At 38.7% G+C, this 19,257-nt stretch overlaps 2 protein-coding genes across 2 annotated transcripts in view; one reads left to right on the top strand and one right to left on the bottom strand.

Moving 5' to 3' along the window:
- ikbkb (inhibitor of nuclear factor kappa B kinase subunit beta) overlaps positions 1–12,553 on the top strand; it is a 37,562-nt gene extending 25,009 nt beyond the window's left edge. The window contains exons 16-22 of the mRNA XM_084388617.1: positions 2,432–2,535; positions 4,035–4,084; positions 4,166–4,265; positions 6,243–6,390; positions 9,372–9,493; positions 9,591–9,690; positions 11,686–12,553. Coding sequence (XP_084244743.1) covers positions 2,432–2,535; positions 4,035–4,084; positions 4,166–4,265; positions 6,243–6,390; positions 9,372–9,493; positions 9,591–9,690; positions 11,686–11,733 — 672 coding nt within the window. The 3' untranslated portion in view covers positions 11,734–12,553. The remainder of the gene's footprint in view (positions 1–2,431; positions 2,536–4,034; positions 4,085–4,165; positions 4,266–6,242; positions 6,391–9,371; positions 9,494–9,590; positions 9,691–11,685) is intronic.
- The window catches only part of vdac3 (voltage-dependent anion channel 3), a 14,462-nt gene continuing 7,749 nt past the window's right edge, over positions 12,545–19,257 (bottom strand). Inside the window, exons 4-10 of the mRNA XM_084388643.1 lie at positions 18,860–18,909; positions 16,360–16,512; positions 16,224–16,276; positions 15,280–15,507; positions 14,249–14,399; positions 14,106–14,163; positions 12,545–13,255 (exon numbers count right to left, since the gene is read on the bottom strand). Coding sequence (XP_084244769.1) covers positions 13,164–13,255; positions 14,106–14,163; positions 14,249–14,399; positions 15,280–15,507; positions 16,224–16,276; positions 16,360–16,512; positions 18,860–18,909 — 785 coding nt within the window. The 3' untranslated portion in view covers positions 12,545–13,163. The remainder of the gene's footprint in view (positions 13,256–14,105; positions 14,164–14,248; positions 14,400–15,279; positions 15,508–16,223; positions 16,277–16,359; positions 16,513–18,859; positions 18,910–19,257) is intronic.

Raw genomic sequence — 19,257 nt, 5'->3', positions numbered from 1 at the left:
TTTGTGTGTGATTTTTGCGATGAAAATGACTGATTTTGTGGTAATTTCCAGAAATTTGTGCAAAAATGTGCGATTTTTATATTTTATAATTAGGACATCACATTTACCATAATAGTATTATGTCAGATGCACAATAGTCATACAGGACACAAATCACAAACAAAATGCATAAAGCCTGTTTATTTTGGTCTAATCAAATTCTCATCAAATTAAAGGCCACCAAATTTTTTTTCATCGAATTTGTGCAGTTTACTTGTTGGTAATAAACATTTAAACTGTTATCCATTGTATTTTATGTTTTTGGGTATCACAAAACGCAATATAATACGAAAAAGTAGGTTATCTTACAGCGGTTTGCAACGATTCTCCTTTCCGCCACAATACATTCCATTACGTCACGTTGGGGAGAGAATATTCCGCTTGGAAACACTTGGCAATGATGCTGTTACTGGAGCTAGTAGGCTACCATCAAAACGTGGGATAACTAATCATTAATGTGTTTACCACGTTGGGGGAAAGACTTAATTAGGAATTATCTGGAGGGGGTGGATAACAGGTGGGACTGGCAAATTAGCTCATAGCTAGCATGATGCCTTCTATTTCTAGATGAAGACAAAGTTTACCGGTACTTATCTGAACTAATGTCATGATCACTACCACTAGATATAAAGAAAACGTTGATTTTTCACTCATTTTTCCCAGTCAGTCGCCATAGTTCTAATACAAACTGTATTGGCTGAGGCTACCTTTCCTCCGCTTCTCCCCAACGTGACGTCATCACCGAATTGCGTAAAAAAAAAACGTTCATACCAAAAAAACGTAAAAAACTGGTCTTTAAGACCATTTTTGAGACATTTTAAAAATGGTATACATATCTTGAGTGATTAATGTACCCATTGATCAACAGTGGTGGTTAACCTGCAACATGGCCTTTAACTTTTAAAACAAACTATGGGCAATTTTTCTACCTGACCTATGTAAATATTAACAGCAGTGTAGTTTTATTTATACTGTAGAACTGTGTGTAAATCCTGAGTTTAGGCGTCCTGAGCTGCAGAAGGCAACCAGTTACTTATAGTGCGGCGTTTTGCATGGCGTCCCCACTGCGTATAGCTACGCAATATGAAGTGACCGTTCGAAAGGGAACTACTCGGTTACTATCGTAACCTCAGTTCCCTGAGAGTAGGGAACGAGTATTGTGTAGCCGGCCGCACTATAGTAACCTGGCAAGTTGTCGCTTCAGTCGTTAAACCTGCGAAAACGGCGTTTTTCGGGGACTAATATAGGCTAAGGCCGCGCCCCCTTGGCGGGCTCTGACGTGTAATGGCGTGATGCTAGCTCATTGGCGCACACGCGCCCGCGCCATTGGATGTGCAGTTGCCGCAGCACAGCCAATGAGTGAGCCAGACACTCGCTGCGCTAGCTGTGCAGCTGCAAAATGCGTTTTACATTATAGGCTTCAGTAAATCGAGGAAAAGAAGTTTCCCCTTTTCCCGCAACATCTTAAAAATGCATTGAAACTTTAATTAAACTAGAGATATTTCAATTGGGTGATTATAATTGAATGTTTTGTGAGGTCTTTTTCATTTTTGTGATTATTTTTGCGGTTAAATTATGCAGGATCGCAAAAAAAGTGTGACATTTTGTTGATTTTGCGTTGTATTCAGCGATCGCGGAACCGCGAAAAACCGGAGGGACTGATCATTTATAAACCTACTCTTATCACAGGAGAATACATCAGTATGTTGTTAATTATGTGAACTGTTCATTGCGATTTCAAAATAAAACCCACGCTCGAGTTTGCATTTTTTGATGTCCACAAGTTCATGTTCAAGAAATGACAGCAGCTGTAGCATCTCTATCGTAAAGAAGTGGCCAAATATTAAAGATTAAGTGGTCATTTGAGTTAAAAGTTGTTTGGACAATATTAAACAAGGATTTGATCTCTTAAAGCGCCCTCTGCAGGCATTTGTTCGTGCATAAGTTGAAAACATTACATTATGTTGTTCAATAAAACCATAAATTGACTTTATTTTGATACTTTATTTATACTAATTATTATTGCCTTGTTGTTATTATATACTGTATGTATTTTATGTCATTTTAAAGGCTATGTTTGTTTGTTGTATTGTTATTACCTAATAATTATTAAAATAATTGAACAAGTACTCGATTACCAAAATAATCGTTAGTGACAGCCCTAGATTAGTTAAATGCGCCTGCATTGTTCTGCATTTTGTGACTTTAAGTTGAATATTTTTCTAGTTATATTTTGTCATTGAAGATTTCTTTAATGTAGTGCTTCTTAAAAATATCATCTCATCTCAGCCCAATATCGTGTATCGTCACACCCCTATGGTATTTGCTATCATAGTGAATGTTTGTGTGGTTGTAACCTTGTGTTTTGGTGTTGTAATTGTGTGTGCGTCAGACAGAAGACGTGAATAAACTGGAAGAGGAGATGATGACCCTTCAAACAGATATTGTTGAACTCCAGAGACAGCCGTGGAGGAGTGGAGAGGCTTTAGAGACACTGTAAACCAACACACACACACACACACACACACACACACACACACACACACACACACACACACACACACACACACACACACACACACACACACACACACACATACTAGTCTCATGTAGTCATACTGATGATATAATGTTTGGTGTGAATCATATTTGTTACACTGGGCTTTAGGCGCTCATATGGTATGATTTAGTAAGAATATGAAGCTCGTACTCGATAAGGAAAAAAAGACCTCAGTTTAAGGTTAAGGTTTTTACATATACTTTTTACAAATCAGTAAAGATATCACGGCTAAAAGACACGTGAACCCCCGACCTGAAGGTGAATGTTTTTACAATGATACTAAGAGGCCTTAACTTGATTAAAAAGAGTGAACTATCAATCAGATGACAGAAGTAGATTGTGTGTGACAGGTTTAATTGTGTGTGCAAAGTTTTGATCCTGATGATAATTCAGAGGCCTATCAAATAGTGTTGTCAAAAGTATCAATATTTATCAATAATATCCTCATTTTCTCCAGTAGCAATACCTCTCTCTTCTCTCCGACGGTGACTCGTGGCTTATTGCGCTTAAATGGTCAAACACACACAAAATTATGTCAAAATGCCCGTCTTGGTGCATATAAACAGTCAGTTTTGGGATATAAACAGTTAACGCAAGTTAAGCGCACAAGCTTTTAAAGTGACAGCAACCTAATAAACCTGCTTTCTGTCATTAATGTTAATCAAAAAACAAAAGACAAAGAGAAAGTCACTCGCTGCTCTCGACTGAATAACTTTTGTAACTTTATTATTGCAAGCATTGATCTGTATTTAATATTTAAAATGAAGACTATCTAGTGTTATTTTACATGTTTAATTTCTGTAGTAGGCTATTTCTTACCCGAATGCTACTGTTAGAGCCACCCGAGAACTTAAAGCTGGTTATTTCATGCCACTCTATTGTATTTATTTGTGCTATCATTTGCAATTTGTTTATTTTGTTCTTATTTTATTACTGGCTGTTTACCTTTTTTGTGTGTGTGTGCAAATTTAGTTCAAAGATTCAAATAAAGCCTCCCTGTGCTGTGTGAAAGCTATTTCAACAAAATTACCCAAATTATCAAAAAATTAAGAGATAATAATAAAAACATCTGGATGGCAGTTTTCCCCATGGTATCGAATATCGATATTTTTCAAGGTATCGTATCGAAGTTGGAAAATCCAGTATCGTGACAACACTGCTTATCAAATATGATACAGTAGGCGTTATATAATAAACTCTTGAATATCTTTCAGAGATTCGATGTCATGAACCCCACTAACTTTATTAAATCCAGTGATTTGTTCTTCCTCAGAAGTGATAGTAGTCTAATAGTCTTCCCTGTAGTCTGATACATCATAAACATGACTTGTTTCCCAGCAGTCTGGTGTAAGCCAGTGCCTGACTCCCTGAAATACCATGAGTGTGTGTGTGTGTGTTTGCATACGCTCCCACTCACCTTTGTTGTGTTTTGCAGTGAGGTGAAGGCAATGGAGCTCTTCCGTAAACTGAGAGAGAAACCCAGAGGTAAGATACACATGTCAACATCCTCAGACTGAATGAGCCTCTCAGCATCATGTGATCTGAAAGTCTCTTTACTGTCTCCAGAGCAGCGCAGTAATGGCGACTGTCAAGAAGTCATCAAGCTGGTGGTTCAAGCCGTACAGTTCTACGAGAGGAAGTTACGGGACTTTTACACACACCTGAGGTCTGTTCCTGTGAGACATTTAATCAGATTTCATTACCGGCTTCTCTGCAGACACAACATTATTGACGGCTGTGATATAATATGAGCTCTGTTCCAGTCCCTAAGTTTTCATGTCTGTTGTCTACATAGACAGCATTCTAATATTGAACCTCTTACATAGTAAAACATTAGCATGTTTAAAAAACTAACAGCTTAATACTCTGATAAGCCAAAAAATTATACCACATATGATAGAATAGTACATTTTTAATTGAATGGAAAACATTTTTTAATCAGTTTTCAGTATTTAACTAATGCATTCTGGGATTAGCCTATTATCTTCACAGTGACCAACACATTTGATTTAAGTATCTTAGAAGTAATACTTTTATGCTTCCTACCTTTTGATTTACTTCATGTCAGGAGAACATCAGTGATTCTTTACAACTTCGTCTGGTCGTCATGATTGTCAAAAGCGCCTAACGTTATATTTCGTTAGTGGAAAATTATGAAGCGGTGAACATTTCATCCAATCACAAACATGACGGTTGAGCGCGAGAACGCAGTGGCAAATCAAAATGTCAAAAGGACTTGTATTTCGGTACAAAGTTGAGACTGAAATTGTACAAATACGGCCATTATTCGGATTGAGATTAAAGTTAAAACCCTCCCGCGCGTGTGCGCGCTCTGTGAAAAGCGTCAACGGTTTTCCATGTACGCCGTGTTTTTGAAGTGGAGAAGTAAGCCAATCACAGACATGTTTGTTGAGCGCGAGAATGCACTGCCCAATCATAGACGTTTGGTCAGACAGACTCCACTCAAAGGCGCTCGCTCGCGATGAGTGCGAATCATTTCATAATGACCAACAAAAACACAATATAGATAGTTTTTGAAGTGATTCATGGATTATAAAGCACTCTTTACCCACTTTCAGTTTATTCAATGCTGCTCAAGTACATAATGCAAAATTTCAGGAGAGACAACCGTATTTAAATTTGAGATTGAATCTGAAATTGCGATATAGTGAAGATAACCCATAGCAACAAACGTTACAATAAAAATCTGTCGAAATAGACATACAACCTGTTCTATTACGTGTAGTGTTTCTTAAATATACACTTTAATATTAAATATACACTTAATATTAAATATAACGTTTATGTTTAACATTTAAAGGGTACATGCTAATGTTTTACTGTACTGTTTAGGCCTACTTATTAGTATTTATTTGTTTAATATTCAGTTGTAAACTGTTCTTCTGAAGAGCTGCTTTACAGCTGAAATTGAAGTCATTTCATAAATCGACACTGTGTGTTGTTTATTACTTAAAAGGGATAGTTCACCCAAATATGAAAGTTCTGTCATCATTTACTCACCCTCCAGTTGTTCCAAACCTGTACACCCAAAAGAAGAATATGGGTAATTAAACAAGTGTGGGACACAAAAGAAGATATTTAGAAGAATATGGTGGTATAGCCACTGACTTCCATAGTAGGGGGGGGGGGGAATACTATGGAATTCAATGGCTATACCATCAACCAATATTCTTCAAAATATCTTCTTTTGTGTTCAGTAGAAGAAATAAATTCATACAAGGTTGGAACAACCGAAGTTTTATTTGTTTGGACTATCCCTTTAAGATGCTTTGAAACCATCTGTATTTAATAAAGCGCTATTAAAGTGACTTGACTTGTTTTTGATAAGGTACAAAAATGGTTCAGAGAATTGCGAAACTGTACTGGTATATCGTGAAAACTCCACTAGATATGCAGCCGAGGTTTTGAAAGACAGCTATTAATGTTCAGATCAATTAAGTGTGAATCTGTATCTAGTTAGTATGGAATTTGGACCCCTTTCCTCTTTTGTACCTTTTACATTTCTCTGTGTTTCCCTTGCTCTATCTTGCATACGGCCACTGTCAAAGAATGACTTGTTCAGTGTTTGTAATATTTCATTTGAACATATATAAGCTAAAGGTGTGTGTGTGTGTGTGTGCAGTAAGACGATGGTGTGCCGTCAGCGAGTGCTGGAGCTGCTGCCCCGTGTGGAGGGGATGGTGAGTGCGATGGCCCGGAGTGAGAAACGACTGCTTCATCTGCAGGAGAAGAGACAGAAGGAGCTGTGGAACCTGCTCAAAGTCGCCTGTGTACGTAGACTACTCATACTAGTCCTCAGTGGGTCCATTATGCACAGTAGGGGAGTCAAACCAAAATGTATTCAGACACCATCAACATTTCTCACATTATCACAGTTTATTCGCTATAGTTTGAGTTATCAAATCAGTTGATATTTCGCTGGTTTTATCCTCCCTTCTGTTAGACCAGTGGTTCCCAATTCCAGTCCTCGTGACCCACTGCTCTGCACATTTTGTATGTCTCCCTTATTTAACACACCTGAACCAGATCATCAGATCATTAGGAGAGACTCCATGAACTGAACTGAGTGTGTCAGATAAGAGAGACCTACAAAATGTGCAGAGCAGTGGGTCACGAGGACTGGAATTGGGAACCACTGTGTTAGACTGTCTCACAAATGAATTATGATGAATATCTGTCAGCTGTTAAATTTAACTACACAATTAGATAATACCAGTTTAGGTCAACCAATCACCAAGCAATGCTTAATTCTGTTCAGTCTGTGTGTAAAAAGAGCATTAGCAAGTAAAGAAAAAACACTTCAGCAAAACATGATCAGGTCAAAGTGTCTGAAGCATTTTTGGTCCCAAAATTTTATACATTTACTGGTAGTCACTGTATGAAGAATTGTTGGGTATAATATGTCACAGTTTACTTTATTTTACTATCCTCACTTATAAATGAACTATAGTGTCCTGCACACACTAGTAAAAAATGGCAAAAATGAAATCTGGTGTCTGGATAATTTTTGGTTTGACTGTACTTTTTTCCCGCATTAATTTCCCACGTCTAGTACAATCATGTGGTTTTGTTTCATTAATACAGTGTATACTTTTTTCTTGATTTACCCCAAAAGAATGGAAGTGAAATGTGACAACATGCCCCATAGGTGAGGCACATTGTAACATGACCATATGACAAATTGACATTTTATCTGATCTAATAAAAAAAAATACAAGACAAACTCAAATATTTTGTCAATAAAATACAACTATTAACCTTTTCATATAAAATAATGGCATTTTTTAATCATTAAAAATAAACACATTTTTGAGTTTGACAACTAACACACCGCAAAACACAGCTATACAGCAGAGTTCAAAACATAATAATTATTAATAATTTCTGAACATTGACTGCCAGTCTTTATTCAGCTTTTTCTCATGTTTTCTCAAAAGAATTCATAAAAGTATAGAATAGAATATCATAGTTCTAATAGGGGCACAATGTAACGCAGTGTGACAACATGCCCCACCTGCGCATCTGGGATTTAAAACTGGCTAGTTAATAACTATCTCATCTGTTAAATAACAGATATAAAATTAAAATAACATCAGATTTGTCTAAATAAACACAAATAACAGAGATGAAAAATGTACTTGGGTAAGAAATTTATCTTTGCTATTGTTTAATAAATGTTCAGTGATATCTTCCAAATATTTGTTACATTTTGGCGCAATTTTTTCTCTATATAGTGTCAATATGGCAACTGTTAAATAAGTTTTAAACCAAGTAAAGTCAAGTCACATTTATTTAAATAGCGCTTTTTACAATACAGATTCAGTTTCAAAGCAGCTTTACAGAGATAACAGGAAAATAATGCAACAAAGTTTGTTTCTAGAAGAAAATGGCGTCATATTTCAGCTTAAATAAGTTCAGTGATGGTTCATTTTTATTGTACAAAAGTTATTAATGTAGGGACCGCTTACACGACACCGCTCTAACAGAAATTTCTATGCATGCAGAAATCGTGTGTATGAGTGAGCGGCGCACGCACAAACTAATGCGGGGCTAGTTGTCACACACATGGATCGTGATGGAAACATGCATTTAATATACAACAATATTATTGATCTCCTGCATCAACACCATTATATGAGAACTGAACTGAGCTGGACAATAACTTTATCCTAGAGCTGCTGTACGACCAGAACAATCTGTTGATTTAATTTAAAGGGATAGTTCACTTTGAAATTAATTTTTGATATGTTTTAGCTTACCTCAAGGGCATCCAAGATGTAGGTGTCTTTGTTTCCGCAGTAGTTTCAATTTTGATATTTTTAGGTCAAACCGTTCTTGTCTGTCAGTCATATAATGCAGGTCTGTGGTCACTGTCTCAAAACACAAGCACAGAGTCCAAATTAAAACAATTCCCCATCGTCCAAATGAAACAATTCCCCATCAAAAGTACACATTGATGGCCTAAGACACGAAACGAGCGGTTTGTGTGAGAAAACGAACAGTATTTATATAGTTTTTAGCTCTTGAAAACAGCACACGTCCAAATGGTCTGACGGCGCGGGCGAGTATAGATGTATACATAGATGTCGCCTTGGCTACTGCAGTTCATTGGAACGAAACCGTAGCAAAGCGACATCTAGTGTATATATCTATGCGGGTATAGATGTATACACTAGATGTCGCCTTCGCTACTGCAGTTCATTGGAACGAACCCGTAGCCAAGGCGACATCTATGTATACATCTATACTCTCCCGCGCCGTCAGACCATTTGGACCTGTGCTGTTTTCAAGAGCTAAAAACGATATAAATACTGTTCGTTTTCTCACACAAACCGCTCGTTTCGTGTCTTAGGCCATCAATGTGTACTTATGATGGGGAATTGTTTCATTTGGACGATGGGGAATTGTTTTAATTTGGACTCTGTGCTTGTGTTTCGAGACAGTGACCATCGACCTGCATTATATGACTGACAGACAAGAACGGTTTGACCTAAAAATATCAAAATTGAAACTACCGCGGAAACAAAGACACCTACATCTTGGATGCCCTTGAGGTAAGCTAAAACATATCAAAAATTTATTTCAAAGTGAACTATCCCTTTAAAGCTGCTTTGAAACAATCTGTATTGTCAAAAGCTCTGTATAAATGAAGCTGACCTGACTTGACGTGACATAGAAACCCCAGATGGCCTGAACATGCACCAGATCACACTGTTCTTCCGGATGCTTGATTTGAATGTGTGTGTTGTAGAGTAAGGTTCGCAGTCCCGTGAGTGGCAGTCCAGATGGAGGACGAACCCCACCGGCCCCCGGACACCCGCTGATGTCACACAGGTCTTCACATCCCAGCAGCCCTCCTGACACACCGGAGACGTGAGTCCAGCGCCAGTGTGTGTGTGTGTGTGTGTGTGTGTGTGACACACATGTACATGTTTCCATCACAAACATGTCTCTCTTGTATTTGATTTAGAGACGAGTCTCAGGTTGTGATCGAGGAGAGTAAGATGTTTGAGAGCCGTCTGCAGAGTTTAGTGCAAGACACCATTCAGGAAACTGAGACCAGCATGCAGGTAAATTCCGGGTACTGGTTTTGTCTCCCAAAATAGGTTTATATATTTAATGTTTTATTTGTATAGGGACGGATACAATAAACATAGATGAACATAGTGACAGCAGCCATCCAGCGTGTGTATCATAGTGCTTGTAGCTAATGCTAATTTTCAACACTTGTCCCTGGAACAAGTTTACATGCATCCACGGTCAACCAACACTTTCATTTCCTCATAATCTCCACTGCAGCATCAGCTCTTTTCTCACAGTGTCTGAAACGGTTCGATCAAGGATTCAGTCTCTCTAAACCACGCCTCTCTGAGAGCTGCTCTGCTGTGATTGGTCAGAAAGTACACGCTCATTATCATATCTGAATCTCAGCTCTTGATCACAGTGATACGAACAGTAACGACGGTGTGGGTTTTACTGTATCAATCTCAGAAAACAGCATCTTCTCCACATGAACAACACGAACCAAACTCTTCCAGTCTCAAGCCCCGTTCACACCGCCAGCGAGCCCATTCATTTCAATGGAGCGCTGGCGACATCCGGCGACACGAGCGACAGTGACCGTTGGCGACAGAATGTGGGCGTGTCAAGCGACACGAGACGCGCGACAAAAGTTCAGAAATTTCAACTTTATGCAAATGAGAAGCGATTTTCGCGAGCGACAACCAATAGGAAAGAAGACTTTCAGTGGAGTTCAGCTCACGTCACCGTCTCGAGTGCAGGCAAGAAGAGTTCGAGGGCGATTTCACTGCTTTATATGATTTGACTGTATGGATATAATAAAATGATGCATGGAAAAGAAACTGTCGACATTCTCAGTGAGTTTAATTCACACATTTAGTTCGAGTGTTGTAATTTCATGATGCAAGTTTAGCACTGCTGCAGACAGTTCATTTTACAGTTTCCCCTGCATTATGTGGATTATAAGGGACAAGAAATGGATTATTTGTCAAATTCGAATGACGTTTTAGTAACTATTGACAGTATGAGTGAGTTTAATTTGTTGATTGATCGATCGTTAATGTAGTTAAATATTTAATGCACTGCACTGCTGTGGTTAATATAACAACACTCTCCCAACAGCATAATATTGATTTTAAATCTTTTAAGACCAATTCCTAGTCAAATTAGAATTATATCTCAGTTTTATATAACACTTGTGACGGTATATGCTCAGATGTGCAGTCTACCAATAACATTAGAGCGACAACACTAGGAACGCCCACAAGCGACTTCACTGTACATAGACTAGCGACATGCAGCGACAAAATCGCTGGCGGTGTGAACGGGGCTTCAGATAAACTACAGTGTTTGAGGGCGGAGCTAAGAGACGCTGCTCAGCCAATCAAGACCAGAGGCTGGCATTATGCAAATTAGTTACAAACCTACACAGGTTCAGCAGACTGAATTACTGACGACTCGTTTCAGTTCAGAATCACGTCTTTCTTTTAGGAGACAAACTCTATTAATCTGCACTTTGATCTGTGAAACTATGCAGAGCTTTTACATTCACACACACACAGCTCTGAACGATAATATTTTAAGAAACTTCACTTATATAACTATTAGTCTCGAGTTGTTAATGAATTTCAAAATCAGCAAAAAGTCACACCACGAATAACCATGACAATAATAGTTGATATTATCGATCATTGGAGAACTCGAGCAAATCCCTAGTAATCATAATAGGTGTAACTAGTGTAATATTGTGATGATTAATTGCAACAATTGATTTGAATAACTCAATAAACTCATTAAAACATCATACACACAAGGTCATCCTTGTTGTAAGGGTTCATTTATGATTTCTGTGTTTATGAATTATGCATGTCTTCAGAGCAATATTAAGAAAGATAAGAACATTCTTAAGAAGTATTTTTGGAAAATACAAAATATTTGTAACTTTGTTCACAAGTAAGAAAATAAGAAAATGTAATTCTTAAGAATGTTTTGTGAATATCCACATGAAGAGATTATATTGATCATCACTGATATTTCTCTTTTAGATCCTGAGGGAGTGGAAGTGGTTGAATGGAGGGCAGGATCTGGCTTGACGTCACTGTTACCTGTCAATCAAACTGCTCATTACCTCAGAAGCAAACAGAAACGATGCTGTACCGCCACCAACTGGAGGAAACACGATACTGCAGGCAGTGTGTGCTGGCCACTCAATAATAGGGTTATAAACCCTTAAAACTGTTTTTTTTATTATAATTTGTTGATCAAAGTGTCTTGTATCAAAGTACTTGACTATTTTCCAGCCTTTCTGATGTTTTTGCTGCGGTCTTCTATGCAAACGCCTCTTCACATGTATTGGCTCTATGACAAATTGCTTGTGCCGTTCCTCATTTGTAAGTCGCTTTGGATAAAAGTGTCTGCTAAATGTGAATACAAATCTGTCCGAGTTCCTCATTACCTCACTGTAAGTAGAGGTTTATCCTCTTTTTGTCATGAAATCTTCATGAACACAATAACAAACGTCCACATTTACACATCGAGTGATCAGACTGTCCGTGAGCATGTGAGCTTATGAAATATGCAAATTACAGCTTCAGTTGAGGAAATTATTTTTATATCCTGAAAAAAAACTTTTTATATTTGACAATTTTAGGTCTTTATAGTTTTTTAATTATTTTGTTTTATTTTTAGCATGTCAAGTTAAACCAATTGAAAATGAGAAATGTGGCTGAAATAGTTTGTTTTTAGATTTTATTTCAGGTCAAGTCTTTTATGGTTTTAGTTAACTATACTAACCCGAAATACATTGGTGTATCCAAGAATTTTGTGTTTGTTTTTGTTTAATTTTAAACATTACATTTTTTAATACTTCTAACAAGGATGAAAAGCAAATGAGAATAAAGTTAATTCAGTCAACGTTCCTCTTTATTAATTTCCACAACATCAGTTTCTTCTAGTCCTCAGCTTTTAACATAAATCAGATTTTTTATGGGAATAAAAACAAGAAATACAGAGAAGGTCATGGAGCGTCCTCTAATAACTCCAGCCCACAAACATAGACAACCATCTTGTGTGTGATAAATACGTGTTTGGCAATGAAAGTGGACGAATGTGAGTGAGAGGGGCTTGACATTCAGAGAGTACCATTAAACTCTTTCACTATGAGCACTACAGACACATCAGCTCCTGTGTGACGCTTCAGAAACTAAACACAATTAGGATATTTATCTAGTTCAATTTAAGAACAACAAATGATATGGTGCCACGTGTGTAACGTTAATAACGGCTATGATATGTTGTCACATAGGGAGCTGGTGATGGAGGATTGGTGTGGACAGAAATCATGTGACTGGTGATCCTGTTTCTTATTGGTTGAGGTTCTAGAGGGTTTAAGGCCAGATTAGTTAACCAGGAATTACAGGAGGAAAGTGTGTTTTTGCATGCGCTGAAGTCGTGCTGTCAGCTCCCCGTGTTTCTTTTCTTTCCGTTGATGCCTCTCTGCTTCTGTCCGTCCGTCCGTCCGTCGTTACACCTCCAGCTCGAAGCCCATGCCCACCTTGTGTCCTCCGGTGTTGAAGTTCTTGGCGTCGATCAGAGCAGATAGAGTGAGCTTCACACCTGCGGAAGATACAAGACATTCATTATGCTTCATTGGCACTTATTAAAGATTTAAAGAAGGACCTATTATGCTTTTTACAACTCTCTTTAGTGTGTAATGTTGCTGTTTGAGTTCTTCTCTATATCAGTGTCAGTGTTCTTCACTCTTTCCGCCTCCATTGTAGTCTTGAGTTTCTTCCGGGAATGAACACGTCACAATATTCCTCATTTAAATAATTAATATGTAGAATAAAGGGGCGGGGCCTGGTTGAGTTAGTTAGTAGTGTGTTGAAACTGGCGGTTATGGTAAGGGGCGGGGCATTTCCAAAGCGCTCGACCAATCACAACACACTGATCCAGCTGACCAATCAGAGCACAGTGTGCTTTTCAGAAGGAGGGGCTTCACAGAGGTAAACAGTCGATTTCCGGAGCTAAACATTTTTTTTCTCCATAATTAATTTGATTTTGAACGATAACTTATACACCTTTAAAGACAGCCCTACTGTGAGCGACGAGGTTGTTAATCAGTGGTATATGCTTCTGCTGAAGCCGTCAGCCTGTTATTTCAGCTTTTTTTATTTTTTTATAATATTGTTCAACAGTGGAATTTCTGGTGAAAACTACATTACCCATGATGCTGTAGAGAAAATTCCACCAATCAGAGAGTCGAAAAAAGCAACAAAAAAAGGAAATAGCTCTTTAGCTCCGCCCACTCCCATCAAGCACTGCGAATGACAAAGTTGATCTCCCTATGCTCTTAAAATCTGAAATGTTTATATAGTGTATATATATATATATATATATTCCAGTAGAGCCGGAATGGCATATTTAATGCCTGATTTAAAAAAAAATAAAAAAAGTGTTTGGTTACCTGGCCGAAGGCTCTGTGTGTATCCTACTCCAACCAGACTAGCGTTATTCACTTTGGCCTGAAGAGAGACACACACATTGGCATCAAGCGTCAGTAATGTTTGTCAGTTTTGGAAGGACAGTGACGGTGTTCTGTAGACTCACAGCGATGGAGGAGTCTTTGTCTAGCTGGTATTTGGCAGCGATGCCGAAGCGTGTGTTGTTACTGCCAGCGGTCCAGGCCAGATTCACTGCCGTCTCCAGCTGACCGTTCACCTTCTGATAGATGGAGCCGCCGAACTCTGTGCCGTCATTACTGCAACACACACACACACACCATTACTTTCAGGAGAATAAATACTGTTTTTTAATCACGTCTCATTGGCACTACGAGCCAGGCTTACTATAGTAAATAAAAATAAAACCATAAAAAAAATATATATATATTAATGAAATAAAATATTAAGAAAAAATGTGAGCATTTTATTTCAGCTAGTTAACAGGGGAACATTTCTTATTTTCATTTAGTTTAACAATGTCCTAAAATAAACTTTTTATTAAATAAAAAATGAATAAAATTGACAAACACAACAAAATTACTAAAACTTTGCTGGAAAATTAAAATGTATTCAAACTATTTATAAAAACTATAATAATTATTAAAAATAACAGGATGCTTTCTAAAAATTAACTAATATATATATATATATATATATATATATATATATATATATATATATATATTATATTATATTTCCCCAGGTGATTAATCATAGTACATTAAGATAATTGTTTTGTATAAAAGGTTTTGTGAAATTGTATATACAAACAAGGCATTATTCTAATTAAATACAGAAGAGAATCTGAATAAAGCCATGTTCAAACTTATTGTTTTATTTCAGTGCAGTATTAAAGGTTTTATCAGAGGGGATTTTGGATATCTCTTTTAAATAAAATGTAAAAAGTTTTTAGGAATAAAATGTCATAAACCAGGCGAATGACATGAACAAACCCTTCAGAATATAGATAGGAATAAAACAAAAGTTTGTAAAGCTGCTGAAGTGGAGATTTATGACTCAAACCAAAGACTTTAGAATATAAACTTCACTCCTATTACTTATGAATGGGAGAAAATGCAACGTGTCGTGCAATATGGCGTAATAAGTCCCGCCGTCTAAACAGAAGTGTGTCCTCACACATTGGTGTGTAGCTGGAAGTCTCCTGCCTTGTAGCCCAAAGCGAAGTTGTTCTGGACGAGTTTGGACTTGGCCGTGTCGAAGGCCATCTGGTAACCGGCCAGCCAGCCTTCGTAACCCAGAACCGCTGCGGCGTGAACCGTGGGGCCGGCCAGGTCGAAATCTAGATCACATCCCGCGTTCATGAAGTCACGCTTGTATCCCGTCTTCAGCTTAGCGCTCTTCTTCCTGAAGAGGTCAGAGAGAGGGTGACGGGGTTCAACACTTACTGGGGAGCAGTTCACTGAGACTAACAGTTTTCACTGGATTGAAATTAATGAATTTTAACATGGGAAAAATAGAAATAAATAAATAAATAAATAACTTACTATAATATATATATATATATATATATATATATATATATATATATATATATATATATATAATTAACAGTTACATATATATAATTAATAATTGTATATATATATATATATATATATATATATATATATATATATATAATTAATTGTTAATTTCATTGTTAATTTCATTTCATTAAAGTACTGAATATTTGGGTTTAAACTGAATTATAGGAAAGTATGAAAAGTACAAATTATATATATATATATATATATATATATATATATATATATGAATGTATTTAATATAATATAATTTAATTTAATTAATACTGAGTATTTGGCTTTGAAAATTAAAATTCAATAATTTTTCTTTTGTCTTTAAGCTCATTTTTGTCATTTAAAAAATATACGAACAACTAAATATAATTCATACTCATTATCTTAGATTATCTTACTATTCAGAACATCGTTATAAATATTTCAAATGTGAACACAATTCACAACTGTCACGTTTCAAAATGCATAATCCAAAATCAACAAAATGACAGTCACTTATTTATTAAAGTAAAATCTGTCTGTTGCTGGAGAGAGTTCACGTACCCGGTGTTGGGCACAAACGAAGTTTCCAGTCCCAGCTTCAGACCGTTGGCCAGCTTCACAGACACAAGACAAAATACTGCATCACACACTCATTTAAACTGTTTACGCATGTGTTAGAAATCACGACTGGACTCACCTGGTCTTCCAGAGTCACTTCGGATGTCAGGACATTATCCGTGTTCCACTTCTGGTTCAAACTCAAGCCCAGATCCTTCACTTTGTACTTGGTCTCCAGGTTTCCAGCCGCCTTTCCGGTGTCGGTGTTACTGGAGCCGCCGGTGGAAAACTCCTGAGAAACGAGAGAGAAACACTGGAGGTGAAAGGATGCTGGGAAAGAGAGAGAGAGAGAGAATAGAGAGAGATGCAGAACTGTGGGAGAGAGGAAGAGGAGGGATTCACAGATTAACAGGAATTGAAGAAAGGATTGGATGAGGAGGGTTGGGCTCATGAAGTTTCACTAGTTAGTTTTTAACTCAGTATTTTGTTGCACAATTTTGTTTTTAATGCAAGACTTTGGTAGTCGGACACAAGCTTTACATAGACTAAAGCTTAATATGACGTTTGCCTTTCTCGATGCACATTTGTAAACAGGAAATAGTGTTAAAAAGTTGAGCATTTCACGGTTAACTGGTTTAAACTGAATTATGGGAATATTCTGCTCAATAAAGGCTTGTAAGTTAACATTGTTCTCACAGAGAACTGTCAAGACTTTCCCAACATTAGTGAAGAACAGAATTAGCTGGAGCCGCTGATAGAGACACACAGTAGAAACAGATTCACATCCTCTTGTAAAACATCTCAGTCTTACCATCTGACACCGGCGTCCGACACAGAGAGCAAGAAAGACAGAAAGAAGCAGGTTAGGAAACACATTTACACACGCAATCATTCAGATTTATGTGGAATTAAAGAGATACAGGAGCCACACACACACACACACACAGACACTCACACACTCTCTCACACACACACACACACAGACACTCACACACACTCTCTCACACACTCACTCACAGACACTAACATACTCACGCACACACAGACACTCACACACACTCTCTCACAGACACTCACACAGACACTCTCACACACACACACACACACACACACACACACTCTCACACACACTCTCACACACACTCTCACACACACTCTCACACACACTCTCACACACACACTCTCACACACACTCTCACACACACACACACAGACACTAACACACTCACGCACACACAGACACTCTCACACACACACACACACACACACACACACACACACACACACACACACACTCACACACACACACACACACACACACACACACACACACACACACAGACACACACTATCACACACACACACACACACACACACACACACACACACACTCCCGCACACTCTTGCACGCTCTCACACACTTTTGCACACTCTCGCACACACACACTCTCACACACACACACTCTCACACACACGCACTCTCTCACGCACGCACACGCGCACGCTCACGCACGCACTTGCTCACACACTCACTCTCGCACACTCACTCTCGCACACTCACTCTCGCACACTCACTCTCGCACACTCACTCTCGCACACTCACTCTCGCACACTCACTCTCGCACACTCACTCTCACTCACTCTCGCACACTCACTCTCGCACACTCACTCTCACACACTCACTCTCGCACACACTCACTCTCGCACACACACACTCTCACACACACACACTCTCTCACACACGCGCACGCTCATGCACACGCACGCACTTGCTCACACACTCACTCTCACACACTCACTCTCACACACTCACTCTCACACACTCACTCTCACACACTCACTCTCACACACTCACTCTCACACACTCACTCTCACACACTCACTCTCACACACTCACTCTCACACACTCACTCTCACACACTCACTCTCACACACTCACTCTCACACACTCACACTCACTCTCACACACTCACTCTCACACACTCACTCTCACACACTCACTCTCACACACTCACTCTCACACACTCACTCTCACACACTCACTCTCACACACTCACTCTCACACACTCACTCTCAACTCACTCTCACACACTCACTCTCAACTCACTCTCACACACTCACTCTCAACTCACTCTCACACACTCTCACACAAACACACTCACACAAACACACTCACACAAACACACTCTCACACGTACACACACTCACGCACTCTCTCACACACTTGCACACACGCATGCACACACACACTCACACCACCACACTCTCTCACACACTCTCTCTCACACTCTCTCCACACACACTCTCTCTCACACACACTCTCTCTCACACACACACTCTCTCTCTCACACACTCTCTCTCTCTCTCTCTCTCACACACATCTGCAACTCTCACTGAATCAACACGCTGAACGCCTGAAAGATGTTTCTTACAGGAAGAGGATGTTCACAAGTAAACATGAACTGAGTTTAAAAAAAGATCAAGAGTGACGAGGAAAATAACTCTTGCATAAAAGCACACAGTGAAGATATCAGAGGACAGAGCCACGATACTTCGACATTCACCATGATCATCAGTCATGTGCCGTCGACCTGTGTGCATTTAGTCTGTTAGAAACAGAGAGAAAAAGAGCAACTCACAACTCCACTCTGAGACTTGGTCTTCAGGTCCAGCTTAACGGTTCCAAAGCCTGAGAGAGAGAGAGAGAGAGAGAGAGAGAGAGAGGTGGCAGAGAGAGGGGGGGGGGGGGGGGCAGAGAGAGAGAGAGAGAGAGAGAGAGAGAGAGGTGGCAGAGAGAGAGAGAGAGAGAGGTGGCAGAGAGAGAGAGAGAGAGAGGTGGCAGAGAGAGAGACACAGACAGACAGAGAGAGGGGGGGCAGAGAGAGAGAGAGAGAGAGAGAGAGAGAGAGAGAGATTTTCACCAAATTTTATGGCATTACCAAATTCAGAAAAATGTAATCATATTTTGGGAGAAAACATCACAACAGCAGCAAAATATGTAACAGCCACAAACTACGAGAGTCAGCCAGTGGACTAA

Source organism: Rutilus rutilus (assembly GCF_951802725.1).
Source record: "Rutilus rutilus genome assembly, chromosome: 19".
NCBI classification, from domain to species: Eukaryota; Metazoa; Chordata; class Actinopteri; order Cypriniformes; family Leuciscidae; genus Rutilus; species Rutilus rutilus.
The sequence above is the reverse complement of the archived record's forward strand: the minus strand, read 5'-3'. Positions and strand labels throughout refer to the sequence as shown.